This window comes from Saccharomyces mikatae, assembly GCF_947241705.1.
Source record: "Saccharomyces mikatae IFO 1815 strain IFO1815 genome assembly, chromosome: 12".
NCBI classification, from domain to species: domain Eukaryota; kingdom Fungi; phylum Ascomycota; class Saccharomycetes; order Saccharomycetales; family Saccharomycetaceae; genus Saccharomyces; species Saccharomyces mikatae.
In genome coordinates, this window is record NC_079267.1 from 942,075 (window position 1) to 960,181 (window position 18,107).

At 39.0% G+C, this 18,107-nt stretch overlaps 8 protein-coding genes across 8 annotated transcripts; 2 read left to right on the forward strand and 6 right to left on the reverse strand.

Annotated features, from left to right (window-relative positions):
* Nucleotide 1: 1 nt before the first annotated feature.
* ATP10 (Atp10p) lies at nucleotides 2-841 on the forward strand (the record flags this gene model as incomplete). The annotated part of the gene is made up of 1 exon (XM_056224499.1): nucleotides 2-841. One exon carries the CDS (start codon nucleotides 2-4, stop codon nucleotides 839-841), a length of 840 nt encoding a protein of 279 aa, XP_056078411.1.
* Nucleotides 842-999: 158 nt separating this feature from the next.
* Nucleotides 1,000-2,325, forward strand: CST9 (SUMO ligase CST9; the record flags this gene model as incomplete). The annotated part of the gene is made up of 1 exon (XM_056224500.1): nucleotides 1,000-2,325. One exon carries the CDS (start codon nucleotides 1,000-1,002, stop codon nucleotides 2,323-2,325), a length of 1,326 nt encoding a protein of 441 aa, XP_056078412.1.
* Nucleotides 2,326-2,653: 328 nt separating this feature from the next.
* COX8 (cytochrome c oxidase subunit VIII) lies at nucleotides 2,654-2,890 on the reverse strand (the record flags this gene model as incomplete). Its single annotated transcript, XM_056224501.1, has 1 exon — nucleotides 2,654-2,890. The coding sequence occupies one exon, from the start codon at nucleotides 2,888-2,890 to the stop codon at nucleotides 2,654-2,656; it is 237 nt and encodes a 78-aa protein (XP_056078413.1).
* Nucleotides 2,891-3,154: 264 nt separating this feature from the next.
* Nucleotides 3,155-5,230, reverse strand: VPS33 (tethering complex ATP-binding subunit VPS33; the record flags this gene model as incomplete). Its single annotated transcript, XM_056224502.1, has 1 exon — nucleotides 3,155-5,230. One exon carries the CDS (start codon nucleotides 5,228-5,230, stop codon nucleotides 3,155-3,157), a length of 2,076 nt encoding a protein of 691 aa, XP_056078414.1.
* Nucleotides 5,231-5,462: 232 nt separating this feature from the next.
* On the reverse strand, nucleotides 5,463-7,805 carry AFG2 (AAA family ATPase AFG2; the record flags this gene model as incomplete). Its single annotated transcript, XM_056224503.1, has 1 exon — nucleotides 5,463-7,805. The coding sequence occupies one exon, from the start codon at nucleotides 7,803-7,805 to the stop codon at nucleotides 5,463-5,465; it is 2,343 nt and encodes a 780-aa protein (XP_056078415.1).
* A 288-nt stretch (nucleotides 7,806-8,093) lies between these two features.
* On the reverse strand, nucleotides 8,094-11,954 carry SKI2 (SKI complex RNA helicase subunit SKI2; the record flags this gene model as incomplete). The annotated part of the gene is made up of 1 exon (XM_056224504.1): nucleotides 8,094-11,954. One exon carries the CDS (start codon nucleotides 11,952-11,954, stop codon nucleotides 8,094-8,096), a length of 3,861 nt encoding a protein of 1,286 aa, XP_056078416.1.
* Nucleotides 11,955-12,460: 506 nt separating this feature from the next.
* BDF1 (chromatin-binding protein BDF1) lies at nucleotides 12,461-14,545 on the reverse strand (the record flags this gene model as incomplete). Its single annotated transcript, XM_056224505.1, has 1 exon — nucleotides 12,461-14,545. One exon carries the CDS (start codon nucleotides 14,543-14,545, stop codon nucleotides 12,461-12,463), a length of 2,085 nt encoding a protein of 694 aa, XP_056078417.1.
* Nucleotides 14,546-15,376: 831 nt separating this feature from the next.
* DUS3 (tRNA dihydrouridine synthase DUS3) lies at nucleotides 15,377-17,389 on the reverse strand (the record flags this gene model as incomplete). The annotated part of the gene is made up of 1 exon (XM_056224506.1): nucleotides 15,377-17,389. One exon carries the CDS (start codon nucleotides 17,387-17,389, stop codon nucleotides 15,377-15,379), a length of 2,013 nt encoding a protein of 670 aa, XP_056078418.1.
* Between the last annotated feature and the right edge of the window lie 718 nt (nucleotides 17,390-18,107).

Genomic DNA, 18,107 nt, shown 5'->3' on the forward strand with positions numbered 1-18,107 from the left:
TATGCAGCTTATTTTCAAAAGGTTATATCATCCAACACTTCTGCGGATGTCTTTCTTTGGAAAATTTCTCAAGCCAATGATGGCAACAGCTTCACCGAAAGAATACCAAATTAAACAACTGATCAAACCCGTAGGCTTAGCAGCAGCACCAAAGAGGCATACCAAGTACTCCCAGGGAAATTCACTAAAGGACATGTTTGATTCGGAAAAGACAAACCACAGAGTAAAAGAGTTGGCTGTTGAATTCAGCAAATCCGGACTTTACGACGTGCAAGTTTTCCAGAAAACAAAAGGAAAGTTATTTATAGCGCCAGCTTCATATTGGAAGGACGATAGAGCTCTTTTTTTCCCTCATTTGGTGGGAACTTCAATGGGAGATAAGAAAGAACAGAATATCGAGGATTTGTTGAGGGGTAAAACCAGTATAGTGAGATTATTCAGCACGGCGGCCGGTGATAAGCTCAGTAGTTCATACTTCCAAAAAACTGCGAACAATGAAAAATCTATTGACTATTTGACTGACGCTGATGCACGTTTAAGCTTAAACAACAACAACGTGCAAATCATCGAGGTTAATCTTGTAGAAAACGTTGTAAAAAGTGCTCTTGTGAAAACGCTTGCTCGTTGGGCTAATCGTGTTCCATCCTGGCGTCAGCGATTTTATTTTGAATGTTCCAGGGCCCAATGGCCATTTTCCGTTAGGGAAGAGCTCTTTTGCAACAATGTATTCTCTGGTTACATCTTTCTAGTAGACCAACACTTGAAAATCAGGTGGGCAGCCTGTGGGGAGGCCACGCCATCTGAAAAGGAAGCGTTGTGGAAGTTTGTAAAAAGCCTATAAAGCACACGCTTTGTGCGGCGGCCGGCAAGGGATTGGCGGCTATTTGTCGATCGTTTTCCTCTTTTAAGTTAACTTCTAGAATATAAAGAGAAAAGAAAGACAAAGATATTCAAGAAAGCTAGACCGCTTATTTTTGATATCGTTGAAGGTAATATATCATGTCGGATTCCATTTTTGAACAGCCCTTTGTGTACTGTGGCGTTTGCCATAGGAGGACATCTCACGGCGATCCACTGAGGTTGACTTCTTGCGCTCATATTCTTTGCTCTCAACACTCTCCATTAACATCAAAGGTGTGCCCCATATGTAATTCGAGCGATATTTCTATAATTAAACTTATAGAGTCCAAGCAACTACCTAATGACATTAAGATATTTTTCGAGCCATTGCCGCCACTTTTGGAGTCACTGTATAATGTCTCTCAATTCCAGTTCAGGGGGCTTTCAAACCAGTGCCAATACTATCAAAATCACTGCTTAAAATTGAGAGAAAAATGCGCAAGGCAACAGCAGTTGTTATATCAAGCGAAAATAGAATTAGATTCAATGGCAGCCCTTAAGAAAAGGATACAGGAACTAGAAACCGTGGTGAGACATAACAATGTTTCTTCCACGTCACTCAGCATGCTATCGACAAAAAACAACCACCAAAGTCATTATCAACCACCTCCAACTGTTGATTTGACAGTTGATGATAATAGTTTGGAAGAGTTTGAAGCGAAATCTTTTATTAAGAAACTAAAAAGAAGCTCCTCCCTAAGAAATTCTTCGAAACACAACAATGGCACCGTTACTCCATCTGCAAGCGCTCGTGTAAATAAGAATCAGTCTCTCTATATGGAGACGTTAAATAGACAGAATAAGAATAGCATTCCTTCTCCTAATCCGAATCAAAATATCAATAACAATTTACCTAACATTTCCACTATTGCAGAATCGACCAATTTGAACAGATTTTCGTGCTCCCCTGTACGTGTTGCAAAAGGCTTCAGTAACAAGCTGCCCAATTTTGACATTCTCACTAATAATGGATCCGTATCATCCAAGAATATATCAAGATTATCTACTGCTTCTTTACAATTGTCTTCACCTCTATCTTCCTCATCTAATAAGCTTATTTTACTGAACAATAACCTTGATGACTTACATCATTCTAACACGCCTTCAACGAGTACTTCAACGCAGTTCCCCTCGGCTTTAGAAAAGTTAAAAATAACCAGGAAAAGGAATAATACCATTAGTGGCCCGAATAGAATAACGCACAACTTGAGTTCGCATATAAGAAGCGGTGGTCTCGCATCTTCATCCTCATCAAATTCATTTCAACAGGGGAAACTCGCGAAATCAAATATATTGAAGCGATCCAATTCAACTCAGCAGCTCACCAACACACTTCTCAAAGATAATAATTCCCAGCCACCTCGGTCAAGTAATACGGTCTTGGGTGGTAGCAAAAGAAATAATAAGTTTAGAAGAATAAGGTAAGTAAAACATTCGAGCGTTTCACCAGAGGGCAGCAGTCCCAAGAATAGATAGAGTTTGTTACTGTATTATAAAGAGTTATTCTATTTTCTTATGTGTTACTATATATAGTACGATTTTTAGATGAAATTCGTCGAAGTATGTTCTTATTAGATCCTTCTCCCTTGCCTGCGCAGTAGCAAGGCATAGGAAGAGGATTATGAATATATGAAAAGAAAATTGTACAAATAAATAAAACGATAATATGCATACCTAGAGTAGCAAAAGAGACTCTGGCACTGTCCCAAGCATACTACGTACACACATTTACCCTTCAAATCTTGTGAGGTTATTAAAAAGCACCAGACTTTTTCAACTGAACATAACAGGCAACAAATGGGATAGCAAATCCAACAGCAAAGAACCCGAAATGAGGAAGAGCATAAGGTGTCTTCCTACCTTTGACTTTGAACGGGATGTTTTCATATACACCGTCTTTGAAATGTACCGATCTCTTCATGATAATGGGTCTGGTCATGATTTTGCTACTTCTCTTAGCTGTCGTTCTGATCATTTGTTGGCACAACATTGTGTATTTAATATGGTTTGCTTTTCTATATTTTGCTCTCTAAATTCTTTTAAGGAAAATTTAGAACAAAAAACTAGTCAAGCATTCTTATAAATCTTTAGGCCAGTACCAAGGATTCTACCGTTGTCAGCGTTTATTTTCAATTTCTCTTTGTCCCCTAGCTCTTCCGTAAACACCGAGCACTTCTCTCATATGATTGGTTCAAACCGTTCAGTAAAAAAGAAAGCGTATTCGCATATATCATTCATTTATAATATATAACAATTAAGATATAGACTTCATAACTCTATCGCCATTGACCAGGCCATCTGCAATAATGATAAATCTTTTAACGATACCTTTTTTACTTAATCTTCTCTGTAAATGCTTCAATATTGCTATTTCGCCCATAGTTACACCTCCAAGGAAAACTACAAGTGCAATATCTTCTTCTGCTTGAGTTGTTCCATTAGAACCGTCTATAGAGTGTCTTTTATTGCTCTTGATACTTGCATTGATCTTCTTGGTAACGGCTTCTGGGACCCATTTGCTCTCTTCAATTACATCGGAGTCTCCGTATAACTGTTCTATCAAATCATGGGTTTGAGAAACCTTGGGCTCTCTTGATAGTATGAAAGGTTGTTGTGAGGAATAGTTATGGAACAGTGTAGACCTATCATATAACATTTGAACTAATCTCATTGTCAATGGTACTACACCACTATAAGCGAAAGTGGCTTCTGCAAACTCGTCTTTTTGATTCGTGGCTTTATTTGTAGCATGCTCATCTTCTATAGGCACTGTATTTAGCCATTGTGAAATATAGCGGTATTCTTTTTGTAATCTTGTTGGCTTGCTTTTAGCAATATCCAAATCAGCTTTCCCTGTTTTATTGGTGAAAAATCCTAACATAGCCAAGGACTCAAGTTGAAAACATCTTTCTATACCCCAAGAGTCAATCATAAGGGTTCTCAGATCTTCATAATCTTTTTCTCGAAGTGAATTTTTGCAAATGGACAATAAGCAAATTAACCGAAGAACCTTCTTTTGATCAACTTCGTACTCATACTGCAACTCTAGTACAATATCTTCAATATCATTATTGAGCGTATTCCCCATCAAAATTTCCAACTCTAACTCTAGGATTTTGTTAAAAGATCCGTACTCCTCAGTCTCTACTACTTTCAAAACGTCAGATGATAATGTTGTATGATTTTTCAAATATACCTGCCTTTGTTGCAATGAACCCAAAGAATCGACAAATTCTTTAATTTCATGTACACTCTCGGCTTTATGCCTCATATCATATTGGATTTGTAATTCTTTTGCTAATTTATTCAGTTGTGGTCCAACAGATCCAAAGTTTAAAAATTTCAATTCATTCCATATTTCATCTTCCTTATAATTAAAATTCATATCCTTCTCCATTATCTTTATCCCTGAGTTGAATTCATATAGATCATCCAGTATTCCTGCATATGTAAGTTGTGTTAACAATGGTGTTATAGGATCTAAATTCCTTTCTAAGATAATCAAGTCCATTTCTAGTCCACAATTAGTCCGTTCACCATATAGCGTACCTTTGATAAACAAATCTTCTTCTGTTTGCTGTTCATCGATCCGTTCCTTCAAAAGATGGCTACATTTCTTAGACAAATTACCTATAGAAACAACGTTTGTTATGATACTATTAGTTTCAAAAATTAAACTTCGCAGTGAATTAACTATGTTATCAATCAGTATTGACTCTGTAGCGCTTTGTAAGGACCGTAATTCAGGGTAGTACATATTTACATTTTCCATGTTATAAAGAGAATGGGTTAACAAAACATTGTCATCAATCTGTGGAAATGGTAACAAATCCCAAGGGTAAAGAATGTATTCGCTCTTTAACTCCGTCAATTGAGATTCAATGACATTAGGGAAATGTGACCTCTTAACATTTAATGCGTACCCATCCCTCTGCTGATGTACTGAATTCTTCGAGGTATTTTGGAAAGAATTTTTCCATTGACAGTATATTATATGCAGTGGTGATAAATCGCACTTGTGAGCAGCATCAACTAGTTGTGAAGGAAGTCGGAGAGATGTTCTGACATCAATAAGAAAGATAAGGTCCATTTGCGGAACATTGCTCAATGTACCAGACAAATCATCACTCAGCATATCATCAAGTAACGCAATTTTTCTTACAGGTGTTGATTGAGTCAATTCTTGAAAAGTCAGTAAACTATTGAGCACGGGCACGAAGCTCGGTTGAACCACAAGAATTTCATCATTTTGAGATATTTCATTTAAGGTGGCACACAACCCATCAGCATTTGATAATGAAAACTTCCTAGTATTCCAAAATCTATTCATCACGTAATTATTTGAAACACTTGAGAGCTTTGAATCTCCGCGGTTTCTTCTCTCCTCAAAGTTAGCATCATCTGACTAGTCATCATTGAGCTAATTTCACTTGTTATTCCCTTTATGGCTGTAATTTAAGTAACGTATAAAGTGACTAACATAATTGCGTTAGGAATTGTATTCATCATACTCTCTATCAACTATGATCAAGTCTTACAAAAAAAAATAATATTGAACACGCTCAAGATGATGAACCGCTTCTGAGAGCGAACTCTTCATAATATGAGAGCATTTCTGGAGTGATGCCCCTAGCAATTCCTTCAAAAGCTTTCTCAAAGTGACGTAATTCCACCATTGTGACATCCAAATTGTCCATAATAGCAGCCAGTCCTGCTTCTTGGCAAAGTAACACAACCTCAGCTCCGGAATAGCCTTCCGTGCGGTCTGCCAATTCATAAAGATCAACTCCAGATTCTTTCGTATTAAATTTCTTTGTGCACTTCTTTAATATTTCTAAGCGAGCATTTACGTCTGGAGGGCCCACATAAATGTGCCTATCTAATCTACCAGGCCTTAGAAGAGCAGCATCTATTTCATCAGGCCTATTCGTTGCCGCAACAATAACGACACCCTTCAATTCTTCAACACCATCAATCTCATTGAGTAAAGATGTCAGCACGTGATTGGCTGCGGAAGTAGAGCTCCCGTCTCTATCAGGAGATAAGGCATCAATTTCATCAAAAAAGATGATACTTGGAGCTGCAGAACGTGCCTTGCGGAAAATTTCTCTTATAGCCCTTTCAGATTCCCCTACATACTTATTAAAGATTTCAGGGCCTTTCACGGCTAAGAAATTGATACCTGATTCTGTAGCGAGAGCTTTTGCAGTTAACGTCTTGGAACATCCTGGTGGCCCATAAAGTAAGACACCCTTTGGTGCTGAGATTCCCAGCCTGGAAAAAGTTTCGGACGCCTCCAAAGGCAATTGTATCATTTCTTTCATCTTTTTTTTAAGCTCTTCTTGGCCACCGATATCAGACCAATACACTTTGGGCATTTCTAAGAAAATTTCTCTCATTGCACTGGGCCTGATGTCCACCATTGCGCTTTCCACGTCTTCTAATGTAACTTTCAATGAAAACTTATCTATATTAGCGTCTGTCCCCAGTCCTCTTTGTATCGTCTTCATGACCGATTCCCTGCAGAGAGCAGTTAAATCGGCACCAACGTAACCATGCGTTTTAGAGGCAATGTGCTTGATCCCTTCAGAATTCAATAAATGACGTTCCGGGGACATTCTTGAGAATTGCTTAGTTAAAATGTCAAATCTTGCATCAACATCTGGTATACCAATCTCTACTTCTTGATCAAACCTACCAGGTCTTCTAAGAGCTGGATCAACCGAGTTAGGTCTATTTGTAGCAGCAATTACCACTACCCTACCAGCAGCACCCATGCCATCCATTAGAGTTAACAAAGTAGCTACAACTCTGCTTTCAACTTCCCCGGAGTCATCGTTTGCTCTATTTGGTGCTATTGAATCGATTTCGTCAATGAAAATGATTGAAGGCTGGTACTTTCTGGCTTCATTGAATATGTCTCTTAATGCAGACTCAGTCTCTCCAAGATACTTGGAGACAATTGAGGGGCCGTTAATGGTTAATACATGTGCGTTGGATGTATTTGCTACAACTCTTAAAAGCATGGTTTTACCAGTACCTGGGGGCCCGTGGAGCAGTATACCTCGAGGAGGAGAAACACCAAAACTGCTGAATAGTTCTGGTTGGTGCAGAGGTATCTCTATAGCACTTTTCAATGATTCAATCTCTTTGTTCAAACCGCCTACTGCTGTATAGGATATAGGCTCCGGAAGATTGTACTTGCGATTTGCTCGTATTTGCTTGGAAAATGTAATATGCGTGGAACCCTTCCTAAATATAAAAGGTGGAGATAGATAAAACTGACCATCTAAGCCACCGCAAACCTCGTCCAAGTTGAGATCTAATTGGCTGACGTCAGGAAGCGAATCATCGCTTGCATCTGTAATAACAATATCAATGCTTTTATCACCTAGTTTTGCACTCAAATCTTGAAAAATCATTCCAGGCATCACAATTCCAGTATCATCTAAAAGTTTCTGAATTACTTTCTCGTCTATGCATTCCAAAATGTCATATCCTTGTAGAGAACCTATAGTGACCTTTGTAGCATAAGGTGGCTGCACCTGGGCTTTCTTTAACTCTAGACGATCACCAAGAATAATATTTCCAACAGATCGTATGGTTTCGGAAAGAGTAATGACATCAACAGGATGCACTTCTCCATCACCCGCTCTAGCTATTACTAAGATACCATTTTCCCCGACTTTACTGACGGTACAAAATGAACCCGAATTTATCTCCAACGAGGAGAGTACTTTGGGATGAACATATGCTGTACATGTTTCCTTTCCATAATCACCTGAGGGATGTGGCCTGGTGATAAACTCAGCAGGCGATCTAAACTTAGTTACTTTTATATCAGCACCATTAGAACTTGCGGATGGCTTTTTTTTGGAGCTAGATGAACCAGATTTAGGAGCCATTATTTTTCCCAATACCCCTGTAAGTCTTCAATCGAGCAATTCAGAGTATCTACTTCTGTAATGCTGTGATATTGATTTAGTGATGAGGCAGTCCGTTTATAAATTTTTCATACTATTATCCTTCCGTTTCCTACGGAAAGAAAAAAAACAACATATATATATATACAAAAAATGAACAGAATTCTGATGACTTATATGCATGTGTGTGTACAATACGTAGTTTTTAAACAATAACTCTTCGAAATTTTAATTGTAAGAAAGGCTCAAACTTTAGAAAGAATAATTCATCTATAGATACAGACTTGCGGCGAAAACAATATCCCTCTTAATTAACTCTTGAGCTCTGCTCATCTTCATATGCAATGTAGAATTACCTATAATAATAGATGCAGTTTTAACTTCACGACAGATTTCATCAAGCCATGTAATAACTCTGACTACAGTACCTTCAGCCTCAGGGCTCATCTCCATAATTTCTTTGAATGACAAACCACGGGCCCATTCATAGACAACGTTCATCATGGCAAACCTCTTTCTATCCAAAAACTCAGCTTCATCCTGAGTTAATGGAATTTGGTGGGTATTGAAAACAGTAAGCATTTTCTTGTATATTTCCTCAATTCTTTGTTTACCCTTTGCAAGCCTTGGTGTAACAATAGGTGGTTCCTCTTCCCTAGTTTTTCCCTCATAAACAAATACTGACAATAAAGCGACTATTTCTTCAGGTTCAAAACTTCCCAAGAAGTTGTCCAAAATTAACTCAGTTAAAACTAGTTCATAACCAGAATTGATTTCACAAGCCACTCTACCTTTCAATAATACATTGTGGTTTTGATCGATAAATCCGGTGTCTTTCAGAACGGCTAACCTCTTTTCATAATCAGGTAGCAAGCTTAAGTTTTGGTCAGACATTAGATGATACAATTCTTTAATTTTATTCTCAATTACATGTGCCTTGTACCTCGGAACAACATGTTCGCTCAGATGGGGACATTTGGTACTTTTTAGTCCAAATATCTCGTCTCTTATGTTTGTACGATCCAACAGTATTTGGTGGATCTTCAAACCTTGCTTTTCAATGTTGATAGCTTCTTTAAGCGTCTTACCTTCCAAAATGCTATTAGTTTCCGTGTCAAACTCGCTTAAAGCAGTAGCATCTTTTTTCATTACTTTACCTAATGGAGCAACAAATTTACGTTTGGTAATCACTTCAATAGCCGTCACGGGTACTTCTTCCATATAGAAGTTAGTTTTTTGGAACTTAGGAAAGTTCCTCTTTCTGTATCCATCAGCTTTTGGAAAGTATATTAAATGATTAGGTTCTCCATTTGGAAGTGTGCATGGTTTTGTGAATGTCATAACGACACATACGGCATCCTTCAGAGAAACTTTAAATACAAACCCTAATTTCAGGCAGTCATTGGTGTCCCTGAAAGAAACGAGCCTCCCCTCTTTTAAAATGTGTAAAATTGAAGGTGATTTAACCATTTCTTGCATGAGAGTTACTGTGGCCTCTTTATACGCAAGCATTAACTCCAAAAACCTTTCAATATCATTATCACAGATCTCACAGCTTTTGTATTCTATCGTTTGTAATTCCTCTTGCAGCAATTTGATTTGTTTTTCGTGTTCGGGTTGTAAAGTTTCTTTGGCATTTTCACTAAAGGAATACTTGATCATCTCTTCAACTCTTAACGCTTCAATTCTTAGAAGATTTAAAATCATGTTGTATGTTAATCTAAACTGAGACTGTAGTCGTGTCGGAACACCCATTGTCACCTCTTTAAATGTAGAGATAGAAAGAGGGCTATTATAGGCCATAACTATAACTGTACCAGTGGAATCCAAACCTCTTCTACCGGCTCTACCAGCCATTTGCGTAAACTCACCCGGTGTTAATTCTCTTAATCCGTTTCCATCATGTTTGCGAATGCTACTAAAAATAACAGTTCTCGTCGGAAGATTCAAACCCATGGCGAAAGTTTCTGTCGCAAATAAAACTTTGATAAAACCCTTAGAAAACAATATTTCGATCAACTCCTTGACGATAGGCAGAAGACCCCCATGGTGGACAGCTATCCCACGTTCAAGTAATGATCTGGTTTTTAGAATTTGAGGTAAATCTCTATCTTCTTTTTTCAAACGAGTTATCGACTTCTCAATGAACATATGAATTTGTGATTTTTCCTTATTGTTGCAGAAGTTAATTCCTTCCAGCCAATCGGCATATTCCTCGCATCTCTTTTTACTAAACACAAACACCACCATTGGCAGTAATTCTCTTTTTCTGAGGTAATTAACAATTTCAGGCCATGTTTTTTTAGAAGGACCATCTTGAGTGAAAAACTTACGCTTATTAGAGCCAACTGCACCAGCACCTCTTGAGCCTCCACGGTTGGCACCTCCTCGTGTTGAATTACCACGCCCACCTCTTCCACCTCGTGCATTAGATCCACCACGACCTCCTCTTGCTGTGGAGCCACCTCTTCCATTATCTGATTTTGAGGAAACTCCTTTTGCACTCTCTCCGTTTAAAATTTCTTTATGTTTCCTGAAATTGGCGTCCAAAAATTCTGAGTTTTGATTAATCACTGGTATTAATTCCTTTTTAGCCCAAATGTTGATTTCTAATGGAACGGGTCTTTTCGGAGTGGAAATAACGTAAATATTCTTTTGCTTAGTTCTTCCAATCCAATTAGCAAATTCATAAGTATTAGGGACAGTGGCCGATAGTAAGATAAATTTGACATGCTGAGGAAGCATAATGATAACTTCTTCCCAGACGACACCACGGTCTTGGTCATTAACGTAATGGACTTCATCGAAAATGACAAACTCTACATCTCTTATCAAATCTGCACCTCTGTAAAGCATTGACCGCAGTATTTCAGTTGTCATGATCAAACAATTCGCGTCCGGATTAATTTGCACATCACCAGTAATTAATCCAATATCAACATCGTCAAAAGTTTCTTTGAAGTCTCGAAATTTCTGATTTGATAGTGCTTTAATTGGTGATGTATAAATGGTTTTAGTCATATTTCTGTGCGCCATGGCAATTGCGTATTCTGCAACCACAGTTTTACCAGCAGATGTGTGGGCAGCTACAAACACAGAGTCACCTTGTTCTAGATGATAAACGGCTTCCTTTTGGAAGGTATCCAATTCGAAAGGCCAAGATCTGGCAGGATTGGGAATTAATTCATCGAAGTTTTCAATCTTATGGTTCAAATCAACAACATGGGCCCATTCTTTTTTTACTGCAACATTTTTCGAAACTGCTTTAGTTCTACCAAAGTCAATGCCCACAGGTAATAGTTCATCAATTTCGGCATCATCAGCATTGCTGGCAGTCGTCTTTTCCGTGGCCTCCTCTATAATTTCTTCAGAGAGAGTCTTATTGAAGGTTTCCTCCTCCTTAAGTTTCGCTTCGTTAATTTCCATCTTAATGTCCAATTCACTATCTATTTCATTTAGTTGTTTCATTTCTTTCAGCCCGTTTGAATCTTCATTTTCATCTAAAGTATCCACTGGTTTAATCCCTCTTTGCATACCATCCGGGACATCAAATAGACCTTGACCATCCTTGTGTAATAGTTTCGTGGCGTTGGCCATTGCTGATGAGCCACCTTGATCTAAACCTGTTTTGACGGATTTCATGGGAATCCCACCTGGAGTGAAGGGTAATTGAGCCGTGGAACCTCTTACAGAGTTCTGATTATGGTTAATACTTCTCGTAATCGACAGCGAATTTGCGGAATTGGCATTTGCAACTTCTTTTAGAACAACTTCTTCCTTATAGCCTGAAATTTTACCTTCCAACCCAGTTCTTTTGAACTGGTATGATGTTCTATTGATGGGGTTGGGGACTTTCAGTAATTCCTTGTAGTCCAATTTATCGGAATGATCATTTAAAAAATCCATTTGTGGGACATCTTGTACCATATCCAGTAAGCTCCAAGGAAGAACATTTGAAGGTTTTAAGAATCTATCTTTTATGACATCATTGGCACATTCTGGTCCATTGGTGTGTCCAAACTCCAATTTGGTGATACGATCTTCAAAAAGCTCGACCTCTTCATTGTCGGTAATATTTTTTAACGATTGATATAGTTCCTGTATGGAGCTGTTATTAAGTCCCTCGGACATCTAAATTAATAATAGTACAGTTGCTGTGTTGTTGGTTCGAAAGTTTTGGGAAATAAGCTATATGGGAAGTCTGGTTTCTACATTCACCTTTTTAAACATATTTACGTATTGTCCTTCAAGGTTTCGTTAATAGTGATATTATAAGACAAAAGAATAGAACCTCCTCAAGAATGTCTTCGGAAGAATAAGAATTTTTTATTATTCATTATTATATAGATTATGAATTGATCTGGAAAATGAGATCATGTGCAAATGGTTAACCTTTTGGGTTAATGTTTTTTTTTACTTTATGAGCTTTATAATGTTACAATTGAATGAAAATGAAAAACTACCTGGTATTCATTTTCTTCAAACCTCTATCCGATCCTAAGATCTCATCCATCATTTTTTTTCTTACTTTTTGTTTTTCTACATTCATGAGCTATAATATCTTTTATTTCAAGTATTGAAAGCATACTCATGTATGTTTGACCACCAGTTGAAAATAATCAAAAATTGAAGGTCATTCACTCTTCTTCACTTTCACTACTCACATCGTCATCTGAAGATGAGGAAAACCCATTATGTGCAGTGCTTTGAACTTGGCCGGGGGAGCCGTTTTGGCTCAAGGGTGATGCGCTATCTAGGATTGCCAGTTTATTTTTTATTTTTTCTATCTGTCTACTTTGCTCTTCTTGGCTTAATGCCTTAGATCTTCTCTTCCTACTGCCCGCATTTGTGGGCGACAAGGACGATGTATCTCGAGTAATACTGGAAGCACCATCTAGCCCGTTAGAAGTGCTAGAGGAACTTCCGTATTGTCTAAAAAAGGTGTTGTAGAGTGTTAGAATGGTATAATTATCCAAAGTGTCGAGGTCCAGTTCTACTTCATCGTCTTCAGAAATATTAGGCATGGATTTTTTAATTATGTCAATGGCTCTTTCTAATTTTGAAGTAGGCAAATCGTTGATTCTCTCGGTGATGATACGTTTCATATCATACGTCACTACTGTTTTTAGTTTATTCTTTTTATCTCGCCTACCCTTGGAAGAAGCGCTTTTGGATCCACTTCTTCCCTTTGATCTTTTACCACGCTTCTTTGATCCACGTGCTAACCGCCTCTCCTTTCTTATTTTCTCCAGTTCTTGCTTTTTTAACTGCTGCAGCTCTACTTTCATTCTTGCAAGTTGTTCTTCTAGATATTGAATGGCTGGGTTTGTAATTATGGTTTCATCGATGTCGGATTCCGAGTATTCGGATTCATAATCATCGTAATCACCTTGGTTCCTCGAATCTTCGTCGGAGTCATAATCATCCAAATTAGGTCTGTCTGCCCATTTGGAATTAAATACTTCTTCTAGACGATGGCCCATCATATTGACGATTGTACCGTCTGGATTGAATGTGTAGCAGTTTTTAAAAACCAACCTCACGTCCCTCTCGAAATCATCCATCGTCTGATACTCCCAGTCATTCAATTTCTTGGCGACTGTACCCAAATCCATTGGCTCTTTAACATAGTCAAAATAAGTGGGCAAATTCATAGAAACTGGGTCTACGGGTTCCAAAAATGGGTAGTTATAGGAAGCATGCTTTTTAGCCATCAATTCTTTGAGCACACTCTGACAAAATTTCATCGCTTGCTGCAATCTTTTGGATTTAGGTTTTTTCGATTCAAATGGATAGATATCCTTTGATTTCGGAGGGTGAATAGTCCTTTTCGGCCTTCCATTATGAGTTTGGGCTCGTCTGATCACAATGGGGGCATCTTCTTGGGCACTAGACCGCCGCCCCTTGGTTATTACAGGTGGAGCATCCTTGGCAGGCATATTTAGCATATGCTTTTCGAAAGACGCCTGTATGTTTCTTGCCATCTGTGATATGCCCGCATTTGGGCCGTTGAACTTAATGCTATTGTTAACCATGAGGTTGAAATCTTCCGTAATTTGCTCGGGAACTTCATACGCACCTACGTTCAGCTTCCTCTCTATAGTAGATAAATCCATTGGCCTCTTTATGTAGTTAAAGTAAAAAGGAACATCCAACTTAACTGGGTCAACAGGTTGTAAAAAAGGTCTTGCATCCTTTAACCGCTTGACGGCTTTGACAGCTAACAAAGCATGCTTTTGTTGGTGTTTTGGTATTGGATCCTGGGGAAGGTTGTCCATATCAGGCTCTGGGGGAGGGGCTACTGCAGGCTCTTTCGGAACTTCTATCGGACGTTCTAGCTTGGAATCTTCGTCTGCAGTGGAATCTTTCAATCTGCCACCTTCTTCCTCTTCTTCCTTCTTTAGCCCTTTTTCTTTCTCTTCTGCATCCACACTGGTGGCGTTGTATGTATTTTCCTCATTAGCCGCTAAAGAGACACCTTCAATATTCTTGTTCTCTGCAAGCTGACTAGGTTCAGATGCGAGAGCGTCTCCATTTAGTCTGGCCTTTTTGACATGCAACTCATCATTTACTGGGGTAGTTTCCTCTGTAAGCCCAGTGGAGGAATCCTCGTTCTCATCTTGCTCTTGATCTATGGGCCTCTTTAGATTACTAGAAGAGTTGCTATTGACATTGTTACCATTGACATCCACATCGTTCTGAACGGGTGTGATATCGGTCATTATGTACGTTTGTCAAAGCCGTTGAGATTCGACCGTTTTTTTAACTTGTTTACTGTGGCAAGAGAGAAAGTAACCAAGTGTTTTGGGAAAAAGCGACCCAGTAGGCAGAATTAAGGGACAGGAAAAACCCACTTTGTTTAAATACTTCGCGACGACGCGCGACAAGCGACGACGGCCGACGTTGTGAGTTTACGGAGCAAGCCTGAAGCAGCTACACACACAAAATGCGCGGGGCTACCGTCAAGGGGCACGGATGCAACATCTTCAAGAAAAAAGGTGCTGGGTAATGCAAACACGAATAGAGGTAAAACATTGTAATACGACCTTTCTGCGGCTAACAGCGTCCTGCAGTATGGAAACAAATATTGCAGAAGTGTAAATCCCAGGGTCTCATACAAAACAGATATTAACTGTTTCAAAGCAGTTTATCAAGTAACTATTTGTTCACATACGGTAGCGTTGCGAGGATGACGGGTTTACCATAGAGCCTATATCACAGTCGCGTTACCGGAAGGAAATGGCGTCGTTTTTTACATGCTAACTTTCTTTGTAGTTTACTTTACTAGAGGTTTCCTTAAGTAGTTTGATAGCACAAGTAGTTATGTTCATCCAAAATGCGATAATAGTCTTCCGAAGTCGTAAGATTTTCTCAGTATACTTTTCGCCGCAACTAACCTCTCAGCGGTACTTACTTTAGTTTTCTTGAACCCATACCTCACGTTAATGTAGGACACCTGTGCATTTCCAAGTCTCGTCCTGTAAAAAATGGAAAAGAAAGCGCGCTTACCTGTGAGTAATGGTTAATGGTACACGACTATTTGATTATACTATTTACGAGTCTCTGTTGGCATAAGAGTTGCTTTTATGTTTGGGAACAAATACAAAGTTCGCATCAGTCTTACCGAAGAACAGATCACTTAATTTGATCCAATCATTGACATCTGTGCTACCCATCAGAGTTTCAAGTTCATCTCTTCCACACCAATTTGGTGGCCTCTCATTCAGTTTGACCGGATATCTCTCACAAATGCCCATGGGTACATATCTATGAAAAAAAGACATGAACTCGCAAAAAAATCTGCGGCACTGGGAAATCCCATATTCGTCGGTACCCCAATGTTCCATGGAGAACTGTGCGTAATCTTTCAAGATATCTAATCTTTCAGCACTTGTCTTGTCTAAATACTGCTGTGATTCAACCTCTTCAAAAATCCACGGCTTTATCAGCGCTCCACGGGCAACCATGACACTATCGATATTTGCATTCCCGTTCAGGTAACGGTACCAATCTTCAAAATTGTTAATATCACCATTGCCGACAAATTGAATCCTATTCTTGGAATCCCTAGATTCCTTACCTTGCTCGGTTTCTTTGAATTCGGCTTCAGCAGATCTTAATGTGTCAGCCACTTGACTCACGTAGTCCCAATCCGCAGATTTAGTATATCTTTGTTGCCTAGATCTACCGTGTAAGGTAATTGCCGCCACTTCGGTTTCGTTAACGAGTCTTTTTACTAGCCCTTCTGCGATAGGGTGGCCTTCTTTTGTACCTGTTCTGATCTTTACAGTAATAGGAACATCGTTTGATACATAATTCATTGCATTTAAACAACGAATCATTCTTGCAGGGTTATCAAGTAGCGCACTGCCAGATCCTTGTCTATACAATAAGTCAATGGGACAACCAGAGTTCAAATTAATTTCGCTAATATCGCTAACCGAATTCACAAGTGCCTCCGCTGCCTTCGCTGCCTGCCAGGCTTTGGAACAGGCCACTTGAACACCAAATCCAGGCACTTCTGATCGATGAGCCTTAGGTAAAGCCCATTCTGAATTAGTCCCTTGAATCAAGGGAACGGCCAAAGCCATTTCAGAATACGTTACGTCTGCACCTAGTTTTCTCATTAGACGACGATAAGGTAAATTTCCAACAGTTGTCAGAGGTGATACAATTTTTTTATGGTGCAAATCCAATGGCTTTTTCTCTTGAGCAAAATAACGGGTGTCCTTGTACTTCAAGTACAGTTCACGCTGTCTCATTCTATGTTCTGATAGTTCTTTGTTCCTCTGTTCTACTTGGGGAGCAACTGGCTGTTCGATTTCTGTATCTTCATCCTTTTGCTGTGCCGGTGGTTCGACTTGTTCCTCTGCCTTCATGGAATCTCTACATTCTTGTTGAAAAGAGTCGATAATTTCCAAGACTTCATTACTCTTGGTGAAAGGAAATCTTCTTTTTATGAGATCAAGTTTTCTTTCCGGCGAGATATGGTTTACTTCCCCTTTAACAGACCATATCGTTTGTACATCTGGATCAACTTCCTTCGTTGATATTAAGCAAGTTTCTTCCTTGTTCAAATGGGAAGACAGAAATCTACATTTGAATCCCATCGGACAATAACCCAATGAGTTGAAAACCGGACAAGTAGGAAATAAGTCGCTTTCAATTTCGGGTTTCTTTGTTGAAAGATATAAATTGATATCATGAACAAACCTACAACTATCACCGAACGAGCATTTGGATACGTCTCCACGGATTAAACGCGGGCACAAGGCATTTTGTTCCTTTACCTGCCTATTATCTCTATTCTTATTTTGTCCACGCTTCTTTCCTCTCCCATTTTTGTTCTTCTTATTAGTTCCGCCATTACCCGATAGCTCGTTCACCATTCTGTCGGAAGACATCTCTTCATCATAAATTGTGACTTTTTGAGGTTCATCTTGCTTTAATGGCACGATATACTCTGGCTTGAGATGAGCTATACCTTTTGACCAGGAAATATCTTGCCTTTTCACGGTCGAGTGGTCATCTCCTAAAAGAGGGCGTTTTTCTGTGTTTTGCTCCATCAATAAAATTCAACGGTTGTTGTTTTTTTCTTGCCTTGGACCTCTATTGTTTCATTCATGTTTATCGCATCACTATGAATTATAACTTAATTCTCTATTGAACTAGTTAACACTTACGAAACTTTTCAAAAATGGTGTACGGGCTTTTTTGGCTCTAGGTTTTGAATGTTTTTCGGCATTATCATTCTCCTACCCGGCTGTCGGTATTAAGTCCCCTCAACCGACTCACTTCATTACCCGACAGTTTCCTGCGGCTGGTTCTGTACACCGTCGGTACGGGTGGTGACTGGGTGCCACACGGTGCGGCGTTCCCGTGCACAAAGGTGAACCTTACTAGGAAAAAGAAACAAAACGCGCCTATGTCGTGCAAGGGGATAGGATTTTGTCAGTTACATAATAAGGAGCACTTTCGAATCAACTGAAATTTGGAACAAATGGGCGATGCAATCGTTAAGAGGCAGTTTTGTATTATATAACGTCATTATCAGCCATTGTCACTTGCCACTGTCGTCTACCAGCGCTATTGCCATTATCATTTGCTTTCGCATCGCCACTGATTTAAAGCTTTCAAGGCTAACGTACTCATTTTACCTCTCAGGCCCTATCTTCTCCTGCCAGTCATCCCTATATATAACCTCTTGTGCATTCTAGTGGCTCCGTTAACAAGGTTTAACAAAATTTACAACCAATAATAACGTTAATCAATCTAAGCTTTAAG